At 49.0% G+C, this 18,250-nt stretch overlaps 1 protein-coding gene across 1 annotated transcript; it reads left to right on the top strand.

Annotated features, from left to right (window-relative positions):
* The first annotated feature begins 9,146 nt into the window (after positions 1-9,146).
* Positions 9,147-17,764, top strand: SFRP2 (secreted frizzled related protein 2). Its single transcript, XM_005903796.3, has 3 exons — positions 9,147-9,933; positions 12,312-12,392; positions 16,584-17,764. Exons 1-3 carry the CDS (start codon positions 9,435-9,437, stop codon positions 16,886-16,888), a joined length of 885 nt encoding a protein of 294 aa, XP_005903858.1. The 5' UTR covers positions 9,147-9,434; the 3' UTR covers positions 16,889-17,764.
* Positions 17,765-18,250: the final 486 nt, after the last annotated feature.

Raw genomic sequence — 18,250 nt, 5'->3', positions numbered from 1 at the left:
TCTCCAAGAAAAGTTCTGGTTCCCAAAGTCCATTTCTCTGCACAGAGATATTTGGAATATGTGAATGTGGAAAATAGCTCAGAAAAAAAGAGCTAAGCCTTTTAAAATTCTAACCATGCAATTCTTGAGGTTAAGAGAAAAGATCAATTGCTTTTGTTTTTTCACGGCAAATCTAAAATTCCTCTTTTCAACCAAGTTGATAAGGGAAATATCATTGGGAAATATGAGAAAAACAGTTTCTGAGTTGTGGCCAACCTGTCCAAATGCCAGAAGACATGATCAAACTTCTAAGTTGAAAGAAATCTTGACAGTGAGGAGCTTACCAGACCCAAGTTTATCATGACAAGCAGAGTAGGTAAGAAACTGGAGAGGAAGCCTCCGTGCAGAGGAACTCCCTCATGAAACTGAACAAATATTATATTGAAAGGTAACCTACTTTGACATAGATCAGCATTTGTTGACCTATGGAAAGTTGTTACAAACAGTATGTGTATGATTGCATCTTTATAAACTTTGTGTGTATTCATTTTATCTTAAGTTAGGAAAATAAAATTTACGTTTCCTTTTTTTTGGTAAATCTGTGCAGTGAAGTTAAAAGATTTCCACTTTCCTTTTTATAAGTCTCTGTGTTGCCTGTATTTTTTACATGTATTACCTTTACAAAGTACAAGCATTGGTCAGGGTGGGGGAGCAATTTATGAGTAAGTTTCATGTTAACCTGATTTAGTTTTCAATTCATTCCTTCAGTCCTCCATTCAGCTGTCTGCTATTGGTTTGGGAAATACAACTGTGAAAGATACATTATTTATCTGGTGGTTAACGAGAATTTCCCATGTTCCTATTATACTTCAGGGTTTTTTAGACATTGAATATTCTTCTGATAGTTCATAAACTACACAGAATGCAATCTCCTTTTATTATTAATAGTTTAAGTTGGTCCTATGTAAGAACAAAGAACATCTGTTCCTCTCAAGATCTTTTACAGAAGGCTTTATAACAAGGTTTATAACTATATTCTGTCACAAAAGGGAACTCAGGTTCTCAAACATGACCCACAACACATATTTCCCTCTGTGAGAAACTCTGTCATCCTCACAGCTCTTTATCCAAATGCAATGGGAAAAGTGTTTATCCTGAGAAATAGGTGCCATCTTCACCTTTAAAGTAAATACAAGGAAGTGGAAATTTTACCTACAAATACTAAACCATAAACCCTTTGAAGGTGGGGTCCTCTTGATTACTCCCACAGTACGTAGTAGAGGCCCACTAATCTTTTGATTGGATGAATGGAATTAAATCCCAAGGAACTTGAGGAATTCCTTCTTTAAGGCATTAGCCTGCTAATTACATCATCCATGGTTAAAGAGAAGAACATGGTAACATTCCATGGAAATAATTCAGTGACTACCTGCCCAAGTCTTCCATATACCAGGAGAATAACCTAGGGAATAATACATTCTCTCACCAAAAGTAAAAGGAATCTGTTTTGAAGCAGGCTATAAGCATGATTGATAACCTTCCCCACCATTCCACTCTTCCACCACACCCAACTGTTTTGAATGGAATAGTAAATAGCATGGAGAAGGCAGTGGCACCCCACTCCAGTACTCTTGCCTGGAAAATCCCATGGGCAGAGGAACCTGGTAGGCTGCAGTCCATGGGGTCACTAAGAGTCGGACACAACTGAGCGACTTCCCTTTCACTTTTCACTTTCATGCCTTGGAGAAGAAGATGGCAACCCACTCCAGTGTTCTTGCCTGGAGAATCCCAGGGATGGGGGAGCTTGGTGGGCTGCCATCTCTGGGGTTGCACAGAGTCGGACATGACTGAAGCGACTTAGCAGCAGCAGCAGCAGTAACTAGCATGAGAAGTAGAAGTCTCAATAATACCAAATAGCATAAAGACACGTTTGCAGTATTTATTCCAGGAAAGAACTGATAAAACATCAGATAATCTTGCTCATTTTAAAGCTCTAGTACAGACAAACTTGGACATAGAAAGGGTTCTGAACTAGTACAAATAATAATAAGCTGTCCTCATAAAAGCACTCTTTTTTCTTTATTTTCTTCCAGGGCAAAACTTGTCATGAATTACTTTAATTAATTAAGATTTCAAGGAAACTAAGGGAAAACCGCAAAGCTCTGGACAACATGGCTAAGATGATCACTAGACACTCCACAGACTGGCCATCTCTCAAAAACCCAATTTAACATTTGGAAATGTTATTTTTATGTAATATTTCACTCCCCATTGTACCACTGGAGATTTACAGGAAAGGAAAGTGAAGTAGCTCAGTCGTGTCCGACTCTTTGCAACCCCATGGACTGTAGCCCACCAGGCTCCTCCCTTCATGGGATTTTCCAGGCAAGAGTCCTGGAGTGGGGTGCCATTTCCCTTCTCTAGGGGGTCTTCCCGACCCAGGGATCAAACCAGAGTCTCCCACATTGCAGGCAGACGCTTTACCATCTGAGCCACCAGGGAAGCCCCTGATCACTGGAGATTTACAAGCTATTAAGAAATACTAGGCTTGCTAATGAAATTTTGTTAACATTTGGTGCTAACAAATTCAGTCAGTGCTGAGTCTGTGTATGCTGGATATTGTAGTCTGAAGTTACAGGTTACACTATCAGCCCTAAATCAACTAAAAACAAATGTTTTTTCTCTAATTTACAGATTTGTCACTGTGAATACCTGTGACTTACTGAGTATGTCACAAAGGAATGAATCACTCTAATGAGTCTGACAAATGTCTTATTTGGGGAAACATAAAAATCTACCTCATAGAGAAAGACCTTAACAGACAAACACACACAGAGTATGAAAAGGTATCCCTAAAAGTAAATTCAGTAAGAATGACAAAGGGCCTTTGATTTGGGGATTTGTCCCTGGAAAGATTGTGCATGCGTGCAGGAACTCAGATCCCATCTGTTGCTTTAGCCTCAACAGACTTTATTGTATTGACTTTGTGCTCTTATCTGATGGCAGTAAATTCCCACCAGAGTGAAACACCAGCTTAGCAAGTGATCCCTGCTGTTCAAATCAGACTATGGAGCATGCCTTTCTTACCAGAAATGCCCTGTGCCTTCTGGACCGCCCTCTATGAGTGACCTTGGGATTTTGTACTTTCCATTCAGGATTCCCTAATGTGAGCAATTAAGAGATGCTTCATTGCAAGAGTCTCATCAGCAGTTGCAACACATCAGTGAACAATAAACTACTGGGACCCCAGGAAGAGAGGGGGAAATTGGGAAGAAAGAGACAAGGGAGAAGAAAGGGAAAGTACCCACAAGGTTCCTTGCAGAGAAGCGGGGCTCAGTATCTCTTTAAGTAAGAATGCCCAGCGGACTAGGTGGGGGGACACAAATTCCAAGTTTCTGAAGCCCCAAGACCAAGTAATCACTACTGGTCCAACAGACTCGAGACTTCCTACTGTAAACAAAAAGTTTCTGGGGAGGACACCTGCACTGAACAGAAATACAATCTCCTTCCCAGAGGTCCAGCCACTGAACCACCCCGGGTGCCTTTGGTTTCATTGGTTAGATTTCTTTGTTTTGATTTTGCTTTGTTGTGTTTTGACGCAGACCAGGGATGCAAGCGGACAGACCATGTGCTAGTTCCATTTTTAGAATACCCCAAATGTCTAGGGTCATTTTCCCATTAAGGTAAGAAGAGAAGGAAAATGAAAACTGGTGTCTCCCAGAGCAGACAGTCTCAGTAATGAGCCTCTAGCTGTTCCTGGGAAAAGCTTATCGTCAAACAGCTTTCTCAGTTCATCCCAAGCCGGCTTTCCCCTCCAGGACTGGGGAAGAGCAAGAAAAGGATCTGTTGCATTAGCAGATGATCGCCGTAAGTCTAATTGTTTTTTGTTTTTTACCATTTTGGAGCAAATGTTTTTCAATCGTTTTCTATGGAGCTCCAAAAGCACCCATTCACATTGCCTTCAGATCTTTCTCAACGAATTCGCTATGCTGCTGCTGCTAAGTCGCTTCAGTCGTGTCCGACTCTGTGCGACCCCAGAGACAGCAGCCCACCAGGCTCCCCCGTCCCTGGGATTCTCCAGGCAAGAATACTGGAGTGGGTTGCCATTTCCTTCTCCAATGCATGAAAGTGAAAAGTGAAAGTGAAGTCGCTGAGTCGTGTCCGACTCTTAGCGACCCCATGGACTGCAGCCTACCAGGCTCCTCCATTCATGGCATTTTCCAGGCAAGAGTACTGGAGTGGGGTGCCACTGCCTTCTCCCAGAGTTCACGCAGATCCCAGCAATTACATGTCTCGCTTCGCGGCCCGGTAGGGCCGGGGGACAACTCCTGTTTCACCCCCAAAGAACCGTCACCCCGAGCCCTGCGCCAGCGCTCCGGCAGAGCGCCGACCGCAGTCCTGGTCTCCGCCGCCCCTCCAGGTGCCTTCCTCTGCCAGCTCGCCGAGTCAGAGACTACCTGGGCCTTTAGCTCGCTCTTGCAGCTCCGATCTCGGGCCCGCTGACCCCTTAGATCTTAAAGAAAGAGATACACGAGAGAGCTCGGGTTAGCAGTTGGTAAACTGTTCGCTCTCAGCCTTGACTTTTCTTAAAAGGCGAGAGGCAAAGGCTTTGCTGTCGCAGACCCGGGCCTCGGTATCGGAAATCCGCAAGTGACCCGCTGGGCTCCGAGGGCGGGAGCCGACCCGCGGGTACTCGCCCCGCGCGCGTTTGCGCCCTGCACTTTCCAGTCCAGCTGCCGTCGGTGTCCCAACGGTGGGTGCAAGGGAACCCCAAAAGCGAAAGAACCAAATAATTCCGGTTCCTGCTGCACATTTTTTTAAAAAAGAAAACATCACGCCCAACGTGTAAAAAGATAAAATAGCTCTCAACTGAGCCATCTGAGCAAAGGAAGCTGATTCGCAACCCTCATGGGGAAACCATCTGTTTTGGAAATGGCGCCCCCACGTGGCCGCCGCGAACCCCACCCACCCGGGGACTTAGTCCCAGGAGAATGTGACGTCACCCACACAGCCGGCAGGCGCGCGGCCAAAGCCAAACCTTCGTGCTGCCCCGGACGCCCGATCAGTCCGCGCGCATCCCCACAACCGCCGAGGCCCCTGCAGCTCCAGCAGCCGGGCCACGAGCTGTGTGACCCGGTTCCGGTTACTTCACCCCTCCGTGCCTCAGTGACTACTCCTTTTCAAAATGATACTAATCACACCCACCTGCCGAGTGGCAGTGAGATTTCCGGGTACAGGGAAGGCACTCAGCCGGCCTGTTAGGGCTTCGGCGCGGGGCGTTCTTCCCCACTCTTGAGTTGGTGTAAAAGGCTAAAGTCCCAAGAGGCCGTGCATTTTAACAAGGAGAGTCGAAAGCCAAGCTCCCCAGTGTAGAGGAAGAGCGGGTCAGTGGTATGGACAGTGGAGGCTAAGAAGCTTGTTTTCGATTCGAGGTTCCCCTCCACCGGTGCTAGGTCAGGAGAAACTAAGACGTCGGCTTATTACAAGTATTAGTTCTCCCGCTTCTTGCCTGCACCCCCTCTCGTCCGAACTCTCTTTACTCTCCTATCTATTCTCGAGGGGCTGGCGTGGCGGGGACGCATTTTCCCGGGTTCCCCGCCGAGGGAGAGCAGACGCAGGGGTCCGGCGGCTCCGGGCTGGGAGAACGCCTCCGCCGCCCTCGACTCAGGGCAGAAGCTCTGAGCATCAGAGTGAGGGTCCTGCCTGCCCAGAAACTCTTCCAACCATTACAGGTTGAACCAAGCCGCTGAATTGCTCTGGAAAGACTGACAGGAACTTTTTTTGTGCCTCAACATTCTTCAGTGCCTCGACAACAGAAAACTAACAGAAAAAGAGGGCCAAGTTCAGGCTCTCAGGCCTACAGCATTAGGGTGGGATGTGGTTCTGGGCCGGGGTTGGGAGGGGGAGGACGAGGGTGGGGAGGCCCTCTGAGGAGTGGACACCCACCACTACTTACTCTGAGTTTGTGTGTGTGTGAGTGTGTGTGTGTGTGGCGAGGGTGGGAGGCCCTCTGAGGAGTGGACACCCACCACTACTTACCCTGGGTTTGTGTGTGTGTGAGTGTGTGTGTGTGGCGAGGGTGGGAGGCCCTCTGAGGAGTGGACACCCACCACTATTTACCCTGAGTTTGTGTGTGTGAGTGTGTGTGTGTGTGTGTGTGTGTGTGTGTGGCGAGGGTGGGAGGCCCTCTGAGGAGTGGACACCCACCACTACTTACCCTGAGTTTGTGTGTGTGTGTGAGTGTGTGTGTGTGTGGCGAGGGTGGGAGGCCCTCTGAGGAGTGGACACCCACCACTACTTACCCTGAGTTTGTGTGTGTGTGAGTGTGTGTGTGTGTGGCGAGGGTGGGAGGCCCTCTGAGGAGTGGACACCCACCACTACTTACCCTGAGTTTGTGTGTGTGAGTGTGTGTGTGTGTGTGTGTGTGTGTGGGGAGGGTGGGAGGCCCTCTGAGGAGTGGACACCCACCACTACTTACCCTGAGTTTGGGCGAATAGTTTCCGTTCCTAAAACTGACAACCACTTATTGGACCCCAGAGGAGTGGGTTGTGGATTGGTGAGGAAGGTAACATCGACTCTCCGTGTGGAAAAGAAAAGCCTCTGACGTGTTTTGATAAATTGCATGGATAGGAGACCCGTAGGCCCAAGGGAGAGCACGGAGCACAGAGGAGTTCGAGTCACCGAAGGCGTCGCCGGGCTGCCCCGCGTGCGCCCATCTCTCTGCGGCGGCACAGAGGCCCGGGCTGGGGAAGCGCGCTGCCAAGGTCACCAAGCGTCCGTGTTCGTGCGTTTTTTGCACAGACGAAGGGCAGCGCCCGCGTCCAGGCCTTATAAGAGGTTATTCCCCTGTTCGCCGGCAATCTGCTTGTCCGGCGAGCTCCACTGTCAACGCGCACACGCGCTAGGCCGGGCGCGAACTAGTTGCCGAAGGGAAAGGAAGACGCAGGCCGCGAGGGTGAGGTCTGGGGCGGGTGGCGGGATGCGCGGAGGGGCAGCGACCCCGAATCCGGCAGGCGGGAGAGCGACGCTAGGCGCCGCGGCGATGCGGACCCTCCTGCGGCTCCCGGCGCCCCCTGGCGGCCAGTGGGGCCGCGCGGGCTCTCGAAACAATGCCTCCGGCCGCACGGGCCGAGAAGCGCCTGGGTCCCCAGCCTCTCCCGGGCATTCGGCCGCTCACCGCCTCGAACCACCCCACTGGCTTCCAGCTCCTTGTTCCCCAGGCTTTTGATCGCCGAGGGCCTCTGAGAAGCGGAGGCGACCCCGGGGAGGGCGTTGGGGCTTGGGGCGGTGGAGGTGGGAGGGCCATCATCCCAGCCCCGGGCCCAAGTCTTAACATCTCTTAGAACTGAGGCATCGATCAGCTGCTAGGTTCAGTGTGCTTCTGTTTTATTGAGGTTTATTTTTCAAAGTCCTTTGTACTGGGGAGCGGGGCTTATTAGCTAGACCCGAAAAGACCCAGGACCCTTTCCGCGGAGGAGCGCGGCCTTCCGCTGCCGCGGCTGGCCCTTCCCCTGCAGAGCACCGGCGCGAAGGAGAAAAGATGCAAACTGGCCTTTAGGGACCCAGATGTTTGGGTCAGAATCAAAAGATATTCTCCTTACAGGTGGCGATGTTCCTGCTGTATTCACGGCCAGGAGAAAACACTAAGTGGGTTTTCGCCACCCACACATTAACCCCCTCCTCTAAGCAGTGGCGGGCGACTTGGGCCTGGAAGGCCGCCAAAGCCAAAGCATCTTCCGGAAGAAGGGAAATAGAGAGGCTGAGGAAGGAGCCTACTGATGGCTCTGGATGGCTGGGAAGGAATAACAATGCGCCCACCTTCCATATGAAAGACCCGTGGCGGCCCGCTCTCCGGGAATTCTCTCTTTGGACCTGCACCGCCAAACTGCCAGGGGGGCTTAGGGGGCGGAGACGATCAACCAGCCCCAAGGGGAAACTTGGGGCGATTAGGAGAAAGGAGCCCCCCCAACACACACACACACACGCCTTCCTCCTGAGGCCCCCTAGCCCGGGTTACAGCTGTGAACTTACTCTTTGGAGTCCTCCTCGAGCTGGAGTCCCCAGCTCCGCGGGCGCCCAGACCGACCTCTTGGTTCGCCTCCGTACACCTGGCGCCCTGCACGGTGCCCGCGGGCATTGTGTAGGACGAAGGAGCGACCTCTGCCAAGGCTTCGTGGGTGTCAAGGCAGAGCTTCTTTCCCTGCCCCCTACCCCTTCCCTGCCTGCCTACCTGGCGCACTTTCTGCCAGCCCTCTGTGCCCAGCACCAGCCTTCCCAAACTGTGCCCTGAAGGCATATACCCCTGAGTGCCCGCCGCCAGGTACAGAGCGGGTTAGAGCGCGCGGTGCTTTTGGGTCTTGAGTCTTCCGGTTCATTTCGGAAGGGGAGGCAGGTCTCTTCTCCCAAACCGGGAAATGGTGGGCAGTCATGTGTGATTCTGACGAGAATCTGTAGAGGCGCTTCCACAGTGACAAACTTTTCCAGACTTACCCCCAACACAACAACACCCCCAGCGTTTTATTGACATTCCCTTTTTCATGCAAAAGTTTTGCTCCGACGACTCTACTTGTATAAATTCTCTGCCTTTTGAAAGGGCAGGCGGGAGCACTCTGCACGGGTGGGCCAGACTGGGAACCGCGGCTGGGGATCCGAGAGGAAAGCAGCCTCGCCGAGCGGCCTCGGGCAGGCCGGACCCTGGCGTGGACTGCGGGCACAAAGAGAGGGCCCGCAGCTGGCTCGCGGCCGCCGGGAATGCAGTTCCGCCCCGCAGCCCCGGGCCCAGCAGAAACTTCAGGCTGGGGTCAGACAACCCCCGTCCCGGGCCTCGCGGGGGGCAGTGCGCGTTCCCTCGGGACTTGGCCATAAGGCCGCCGTTCGCGTCCCTCCATCTCCCGCAGCCCGCTCCCTGCACGCTCACTGTTGGGGCGCAACTGCCAGGCTCTTCTATTTGTTGTTTGTTTGTTGTTCACAGCAGTCCTAGAGCGCGCGCTTGGCAGCGTCCTGCGGGGCGGGGGGGAACAGGGGTCGGTGGGCGCCGCCAGAATTTCCTTCCAGGGAGCGCGTGAGGGGCATTCTCAACGGAAAACCAGACGCAGAGAGTAGTGACCAACCCTCCTCGGATTACTCTCCACTGGCTCCTCCCTTGCTCCCCCCACCCGCCCCCCACCTCCAGATTTGCATAAAAAAGGCCAAGAAAACTCTGGCCGGGCCCCAGCTGCGGCTCACTCTGCTCCCCCCGGTCGGAGCCCACCTGGAGCTGCGCGCAGGCTTGCAGCGCGGAGCCCAACGCAGAACCTCGCCCGCGCAGTCCCTCGCGCGCCCCGCGTCTCGGCGCTGATTTCCAGGCCCCGGAGCCGCGCCAAGCGCTGCGAGCGGACCCGGGAAGAGCTCCGGCCCCCGCCGCCTCCACTTCACCGGCTTGGCTCCCTCCGCCCCCGGGGGGTCGCGCACCCACGATGCTGCAGGGCCCCGGCTCCCTGCTGCTGATCGTCCTCGCCTCGCACTGCTGCTTGGGCTCGGCGCGCGGGCTCTTCTTCGGCCAGTCCGACTTCCCCTACAAACGCAGCAACTGCAAGCCCATCCCGGCCAACCTGCAGCTGTGCCACGGCATAGAATATCAGAACATGCGGCTGCCCAACCTGCTGGGCCACGAGACCATGAAGGAGGTGCTAGAGCAGGCGGGCGCCTGGATCCCGCTGGTCATGAAGCAGTGCCACCCGGACACCAAGAAGTTCCTGTGCTCGCTCTTCGCGCCCGTCTGCCTCGACGACCTGGACGAAACCATCCAGCCATGCCACTCGCTTTGCGTGCAGGTGAAGGACCGCTGCGCTCCAGTCATGTCCGCCTTCGGCTTCCCGTGGCCCGACATGCTCGACTGCGACCGCTTCCCCCAGGACAACGACCTTTGCATCCCCCTCGCTAGCAGCGACCACCTCCTGCCGGCTACCGAGGAAGGTAGGCCCTCCTCCTTATTACACCCCCACCACCAGCTCCACGAAGACCCCGCATCCCGTTGCGTTGACAGGGGGCCAGTCCCAGGCGGGGCAGACGCTCTCCTTGCCCTGATTTGTCAGCGTGACAAAACTGAGATAATCACCCCTACACACACACCAAAAATATATATATATACACACATCCAAGTCTCTCATTCCCTTCCCCTGTTATACCAATTGCTCTTTCATAGGAACAGTTGAAAAGGGAGGCGCCGGGCGGGGTCGGGGTGCGGAGAAAATGTAGAACTGAAAGAGGTCTTTTCTTTGTAGACACATGCACCATTCTTTCAAAAGATGCTAGCACGGGGGCCGCAATTGAGATAGTTGGAAGTGGCCCTCCGTGGAGGAGTTGGCGGGTGAGCACGCTGGGCAGAACACCCTGGCCTGAATCTCACGCAGCACGTTTTTACCACTGGGCAGGATTCTAGACGCAGGGACATTCCCTACAGCCACGATCGCCAAAATGTGCAAACAGATAGTCTTTTAAGGTACTCTCTGTTTGCCATTCAGGCTTTGAAAATAAAAAGTAGGACTGGCTCATGTGTGCTGAAAATTCAGCTTTGGTTGTAAGTGCCCAGGTGTCCAAGAAAGAAGCACAAAGGGAATCTCCAGAACTCATTTTTCTATCACTAATCAGCTTTTATCTTAGGAGTGGTTTTAATTAACTGGAGAAAATCGTGCAAAAGAGAATTTCCCAAGTTTTTTTAGAAAACAGAGGGGGAGTTCCTGCGCAGAAACCATCAAAGCAATGAAAACCTCATGGGCTCTTGATATTCTTCCTGAAAGGAAAACATATACAATGTGTCTGAGCTGATTTAGGTCCCCCGGGACAGAAAGGGGGCTTCCTAATCCCTTTCAGGGCTCCAGCAGCATCTCCCTTTCAATCTCTAATTGTTTTCCTACAGCCATCATTAGTTAAAGAAAATGCAAAGTTGCTTAGCAATCTTTCCTGGCAGGCACCATGAGTCTGCAATCATCTTATTGGTTAGATTTATAATTTATTGCAAATGTTTGGCATATTTCAAACATTTGTCCAACATATACCACAGACCAACCAATACAGGTTAGTAACATTTTATATACATTCTTAGAGCTCCTAATTGGAAAAGTTTCATTTTGTTTGAGAGAGAGAAGTTAAGGGCAGTTTTATGTATGTTGCTTTTGTTTTTATTTTTCACAATCTGCACCAACTTTATATACTACATTTCTCAAAAAAAAAATTTCCCCTTTCACAGTAAAAGTTTGCATTTTTCAAAATCTGCTCTGCACTTTCTCCAAATTGATAAATAACTTCCAAAATGAGTCATACAGGTTTTCTTTCCTGTGAAAACGCAATTTCATATTAATGAACTTTCACCTAAATTTTAAAGACAGTATTAGTACATTTATATGTGAGAGAAAATGAATGTTTTCTTCTTTCCCTTTTCCCAAGGAATCAGACTCTTCTAGAAGAGCCGTTAGCTGGCTATCTCATAATTGAGCTAGTGCACATTCCTGGGTTTGGTCAGACCCCTGAAACAGTTTGCTTCAACTTACTTTGGCTTCTAGAAAAGCTTTGGGTTTTTGTTTGTTTGGGCTTTGTTGTTGTTTTGTCTGCTTGTTTTCAAGCATCTGAAACAGGCAAAGAGAGGAAAGAAGAACCTGCACCAGGGAGGAAGGTAACAGTGAAGTAAATGCTGCCTAACTCAAGCACAGGCTTGGCAGAAAGCACGAGGTGACGCAGGCCCAGGTAGAGCAGGCTGGAGCTGCTAGTGAGGTGTGCTTCCAAAGGGGAAGCTCAGATGCAGCCTTACCACACTAGCCACCTCGCCCAGCCCAGACTTGAAACTCCCTCAAGATGACTCCATCCCCCCGCCCCCTCCCAGAAGCAGCTTGGCTGAAGAGCCAGCAGAGGCCAGGCTGCACTGGTGGCCTGCAGCTGAGAAAGATGATCTTTTGGCCATCCTTGGTGGTTGCTAGTTTTCCAAAATCCTTCAAGGGTCTTTTAGTGCTTTCTCCTCAGAGAGGCCTTGGGGCTAACTTTTTCAGAGACTGTTTGTCCCAGGAGTGGGAGGAAGAGCGAAAAGCTACAGCCTGTCTCAGTTACCTGCAGCCGCGCCCCCACACTCCACCACTGGGAATATTGTACACAGTATGTAGGCATTTTTGCCTGTCAAAAAAAAGGGGAGGCATGGGACACTTTCTTAGGCATGAGTGGTCCCTCTTTATAAATGAGGCAGAGTTAGGGGTCTTACAGGACAATTGTTCCTCTTGCCTGAAGAAGCCCCTACCAGTGAGTTGTTTACAAATGCCATCTGCTGTTTCCTTTCAAGCAAAGTTACTAATTTTTCACGTTTCTAGCTCCAAAGGTATGTGAAGCCTGCAAAACTAAAAACGAAGATGACAACGACATAATGGAAACACTTTGTAAAAATGATTTTGGTAAGTAAACACCACCAGCAAAAGTTTTATTTTCCAGAACAGCTTAAAGATAACAATTCATTAAGATGTTACTATTACTAGATAAAGTAAAAGTGAAAGTCACTCAGTCATGTCTGACTCTTTGCAACCCAATGGACTATACAGTCCCTGTAATTCTCTAGGCCAGAATACTGGAGTGGGTAGCCTTTCACTTCTCCAGGGGATCTTCCCAACCCAGGGATAGAAACCAGGTATCCTGCATTGCAGGAGGATTTTTTACCAGCTGAGCCACAAGGGAAGCCCTTTACTAGATAAAGTTTGGGTAAAATAGCATCACAGCTCATCTTTCCTTGAGCTAATCATCTAACAGGTTATCTTAGTTTCCTCTCTACATTAACTATCTTGTATTGAATTATATCTTTTCTTAGGTGAGAGTCATTGCTCTGTTAAGCAACAATCAAATAAATGAGAATTGTTCATATCATGAATTTCAAATGGCACATTTTTCACTTCACTTTGGCTTTTTCTTGCCAGCAAGCATAATCCTGGCCCATGTTCTCTTTTAGTCACTTAAACACGTGTCCCAGGGATGGAAACATGTAAATATTAGCCTCAGTAAAACAGATTCAAGACATTAAGTTGGCCCCAAATAGAAATTTAGTCCAGTGCCAAACATGATGCTCTGCTTCTCGTATTCCACTGACCGTGAGTATATCCAAGGTACTAGTTAATAATTTGGTGGAAAGAGTTTCCTTGAATTGGAAAAGAAAAAAGCTAGGAATTTACTTTGGCAAGATACATGTAAGGTGCTGTGATGACACAGTGCTCAGGGACTCCCAAGTTCCATGGTGTGTAAATCACTTCCCTTAAGGGAGAACTCTAAGAGGAAAGAGGAGACTGTCCACTCAGAGCTTCAGCAGCACCTCCTCTGAGTCCTTCAGCCTCTGTGGGGATCGAAGGAGCCAGCTAGACATAAGATCAGCACTAAATTCAGAGCTGGGGTGGCAGAGAACTTCACCCAGATTCCTGAGACATTCATGCTTTCCTCCTCTTCCAAGAGCAGGCATTTCTTGGTGCGTTTGAGGGTTGATGCCCTTTAAAAGTATTTATTCAAGCAGAAGGTTGAACTTACTGGTAAACAGATGTGGTCTCTGTCCTAGCAAATAATAACAGACTCTAACAGACCTCTAGGAACACTTCTACATACTCAGCTAAACCCTGGAGACAGAAACCACTCCAGTGCATAGTGTGGAGGAATGACATCCCACCCTCGCCTTACAACTTACCAGCCAGAAGTCTCAGACCTGGCCAGGTCCCTGAAACTCTGGAAACCACTAATCACTGCCCCTTACAACCCCAGGTCACTTCCAGGAAGGGTCCTGTGCTTAACCTTAGCTACTCCTAGGACACCCATAGCTATAGGAGAAGCTTCACACAGCTGAGGAAGGGGAAGGAAGGAGGCAACTCAGTTTGAGCTACTTCTCCCACTCAGCAAAAGCCACAAGTGGATGATAGGGTTGGATGGGGGTGGATGTCTATACTCAAAGACAAAAAACTCTCAGAGTAGGAGATGGCCAGGCATGTTGGCAGCAGCAATCCCAAAGCTCCAGAGCCTTACCCAAAACACGGTTCTTAGCTTCCATGCTCAGGATTTAAGGGCAAATTTTTAAAATATAATTTAAATAAAGTTCATATAAAAATGTATGGCATTTTATTCTGGCAGCTTACAGCCTTTGCACTAGCTTTAGTACAGATCTCTCTCCTGACTTCTATGATATAGTGAAGCTCCAAAAAAATTGAAATTAGGGCTCAGGCACATGCGTGCACATGCGCGCGTGCACGCCAACACACACACACACACACACACACACATTACCTGCTTGCTTAGTGGTTTACCTTACATAAGATCTCTTTCCTAAAGATGCTGCATCAAGACCTGTGAAAAAAAGTGTGTGTGTGTGTGTGTCTGTCTGTCTGTCTGTCCCAATGTTCTCTTTCTCTTACCTTGGAACAACTTGGAAGTCATTACACTTATGGTATCACACATGCAGATACCTCACAAGTTTGTTTTCTATTTCTTCATGTTCATTTTGTCCCAAGGGGGATAATAAACTTAAATTGTATGGGGTGAGTCCTATACTGGTTTATAAGTGGTTTTCCACATCACCTATGTAGTATGGGGGAGTAATGAAAGGGTAGAAGGAACAAGGTAGAAATCTGATGTATTTAACTTGAATCACCCATGAAAGCATGACAATCTCCCCACTGCACTTCTGAAGGACAAGAAAGATGGAGAAGACCTCCTGATTTCAGTAGGGAAAGTACTGGTGAAGAAAGAATAGATCAGAACTGCCTGCCTCTGTATGCAACCTTTTGTTGGTCCAGACAGTATTGGGTTGGCTAAAAACTTAGTTCAGATTTGTCTATAACGTATTATGGAAACAACTTTTTAGCCAACCCAATATCATCACCTCTGTCTCCAACACACCCTGCATCACCCCCTCATACCTTCCATCCAGGGCACGAAAAGTTACTTAAGAGCTTTGATTCCCTATATTTGGTCCCAGCAGAAAACCCAGGAAGGAAACATCTGAAGTTTTCCCATGGTAAGCTCTTAAAAAGTTAGTTATTTCATAGCTAGAGAAAGATGAGTCATAAGTCTTCCCTCTGATTAAAAGTGATGATTTTTCTGATGTTTTGGGCTCAAGAATGTTTAGTCTGACCAGGCAAAATCTCACACATGCTCTGTCTGTGCTATTGATGAGGGTCCCAGGTAGCATGATAATCACTTCTCCCACCATATACCTTCCCACTCCCAGCCCTTAGGCCGAGGCCATAGGACCATGTGACATTGCCATGTGATTCATCTCACAAAAAACCCTGAGCACCCAATATTATGACCCAGATGCATCTCAGACAAACAGTGGTTGGCCAAGTCCCAGCATGCTTGATTTACCTGGCTGAGCTTCAGTCGTTTCCTGCTCGGCTGGAAAAGCCAACTTAGTCTAATTCCTCTGACAGAGAAAGAAAGAAATCTCCAGAGCAGCGATTTCTCACCAAAAAACCTCTTCCTCTATTACTAACTTAAACAATGCACTAAACTCCATCAGAGTCAGGAAGTCACACCTGCATATAATCTCTATGGAACAATCGTTAACACATTATAGTTGAGCATGTGAATGCACCAGCCAGGACAAGAGATTTGATACTGTGGCTAAGATCCCAGTGGTTTGGGGACTCGAGTTCTGAGAATTAGGCTCAGCTAGGGCACAGCATAATTGGGTGACCTCTTGTAAATCACTGAATTTCTCTGGATTTCAGATTCTTGGTGTACCAACAAGAGAGCTTAGCTAGATGATCCCGTAAACCTTAAAATTCTATCCCTTCCCTGACTTCATGGAGTCTTGAAATTTAATTCCAGCATGTATGTTTGTAGGGTTTTCTTTCCCAAAGCATACTGTTCATGACTATAAAATGTGTCTTTTATAGTAAACCACTTACCTTAGGTCTTAGCATTCTAATGAGTCTACATATCCATCTTGGAAGCAGTGCATATATGATCTGTAAATGCCTTAGCCTTGGACAGGCAAATGATAGCATATGAGGATGAGGTCTTCAGAAAAACACTTTTACAGCTAAACATGTTGTGCTCTTAAAAAGAGTCTTGGATATTTTTTCTCCAAGTTACTTTACCAAATCAAATGCAGCTGTAAGATCAATTCTCCTTCCCTGTAGTCTGTTCTTTAGAAAACAATGATTGTGTGATATAATTTCCTTACAGGTTTGTCCAAAAACCTCTCCAACGTCATAAATTGAGTTTAAAGTTTACAGCCACAGAAGGATCGTGTTTCACCTAAGTCAGGCATTTCTTTTCATGGTGAATTTTCCAATAGGGGAAGTCATTTGTCGAGGAGAGCACACTCCACATGCAGCCTCCGTACAAACACAGGAACACAGGGCAAGGAGGGAAAATCAATTGAGTCCACAAGGGGAGTTTTTAAAGGATGGCTGGTTTGAAACAAAGTGCTCCATCAATGCTTTGAGGCTTTAGAAATGGAGCCACCTGCTGCCCTCAGCTCCCAACCCCCTGCCTGCGGCCCCCGTCGACCTCAAGGGGCTCCTCTTCCCTCTCCCAGGCGAGTCTAGGACACGCGGGGGGGATTTATGCCCTCCTTATCACTGGAGTGATCCTGCCCCCTTTTGTGTTCGCAGCACTGAAGATAAAAGTGAAGGAGATCACCTACATCAATAGAGACACGAAAATCATCCTGGAGACCAAGAGCAAGACCATTTACAAGCTGAACGGAGTGTCCGAGAAGGACCTGAAGAAGTCGGTGCTGTGGCTCAAAGACAGCCTGCAGTGCACGTGTGAGGAGATGAACGACATCAACGCGCCCTACCTGGTCATGGGGCAGAAGCTGGGTGGGGAGCTGGTCATCACCTCGGTGAAGCGGTGGCAGAAGGGGCAGCGAGAGTTCAAGCGCATCTCCCGCAGCTTCCGCAAGCTGCAGTGCTAGTCCCAGGCCAGCCTCGCTGCGGACCCCTCCCAGGGCCCCGCCGACCCGCCCCCGCTGCTCTGGGACCTCAGCGTGGTTTCCCAAGCACAGTCCCTCGGCTCCGGCTCCGGCCTGGAGCGGCTTCCCCTGCCTTTTGCACGTTTGCACCCCCAGCATTTCCTGAGTTATAAGGCCCCAGGAGGCCTCAGGAACAGATAGGTGTCTTCACATAAAGGAAAAATCCACCGAAATCTTGTAGAAATATTCCAACTAATAAAATCACAAGGATTTTTATGAAGTTTTTGAAAAGGTCAGTTAAGAACTATTTCACGTAGGTGCAACTGTGACTCTGGCTTGATTTTTTTGGTGGTTTGGTTTGGGTCCGTTTCCACTGAGGTTGCCTTAACGTGCAAACAGCTTCACTTTTCTGTATGGCCCGAACTTTCCCTTTTCTGTTGTGGGTCCAAAACCCAGTTGAGATAAAGCTGGCTGTTATCTCAGCACCTCTCTCGGCTGCAGCCTGATACTCAGCACCTGAATTGTGTAACAAGTCATTTGTCATTTAACATCCCTGCTGGGAACTTAACAACTAGCATGTATTGCGTTTTGCATTTCCAGGTAGAATACTTCCATTTATAAAAACCACATTAACCACCGTAGCATGAGTTCTTCAAATAAAAGGCAAAACAGACCAATTTTATGATTGACCCGAGTACTTTAAACTTTGTTTAAAACACTTTTTTACTTAATTTTGCAGATTAAACCATTGTAGCTTACCTGTAATATACATAGTAGTTGACCCCAAAAAGTTGTAAAAATATTGCTTTAACCAACACTGTAAATATTTCAGATAAACACTATATTCTTGTATATAAACTTTACATCCTGTTTTACCAACTCCCTGTCTTCTGTCTTGTCTTCTCAGTGGGAGGAACTGGAAAGGGAGCTGAATGAGAGTGATCACCTCCTTCCTCCCGAGGCCCAGCCCTCCTGCGGTTTGAAGTGTCTATTTCCTGTGTGACTCAGAAAGCACCTCACCTCTCCACCACCCATCCCCTGGCCCCTGCTTGTGTCTCACACCCCACACAGATTCTACTACTGCAGACCCTGCAGGGAGGCAGAGGTTTGCCTGCTTTGGTCTGGTTTCAGCCATCCAGTGGCAGCCTGGTGGCAACACAAGCCTGAACCTGAGGTTCACGAGCTTGGCCGTTGTGCTTTTCATTTCTGCAGATTTTTATAATGAAAAAGAATCACTATTGCAACAGTGTTCATTCTTTCCCCACTTAAATTCTAACAGAGCCATGGTTTGAAGAGCACCCATTGAAAGGCAGTAGGTAGGGAGGGGGTGGTGAAAAGAGAACAGGAAAATGAGAAGGGCTTCCA

This window comes from Bos mutus, chromosome 17 (assembly GCF_027580195.1).
Source record: "Bos mutus isolate GX-2022 chromosome 17, NWIPB_WYAK_1.1, whole genome shotgun sequence".
Lineage (NCBI taxonomy): Eukaryota > Metazoa > Chordata > Mammalia > Artiodactyla > Bovidae > Bos > Bos mutus.
This window is presented reverse-complemented; position numbering and strand designations above follow the sequence as displayed.

Excerpts from the sequence above, each read along its gene's own strand:
- SFRP2 (XM_005903796.3), top strand. The coding sequence starts at position 9,435 with ATGCTGCAGGGCCCCGGCTCCCTGCTGCTGATCGTCCTCGCCTCGCAC. Across the intron at positions 9,934-12,311 it reads CCTGCCGGCTACCGAGGAAG|CTCCAAAGGTATGTGAAGCC; the intron begins GTAGGCCCTCCT and ends TCACGTTTCTAG. Across the intron at positions 12,393-16,583 it reads ACTTTGTAAAAATGATTTTG|CACTGAAGATAAAAGTGAAG; the intron begins GTAAGTAAACAC and ends TTGTGTTCGCAG.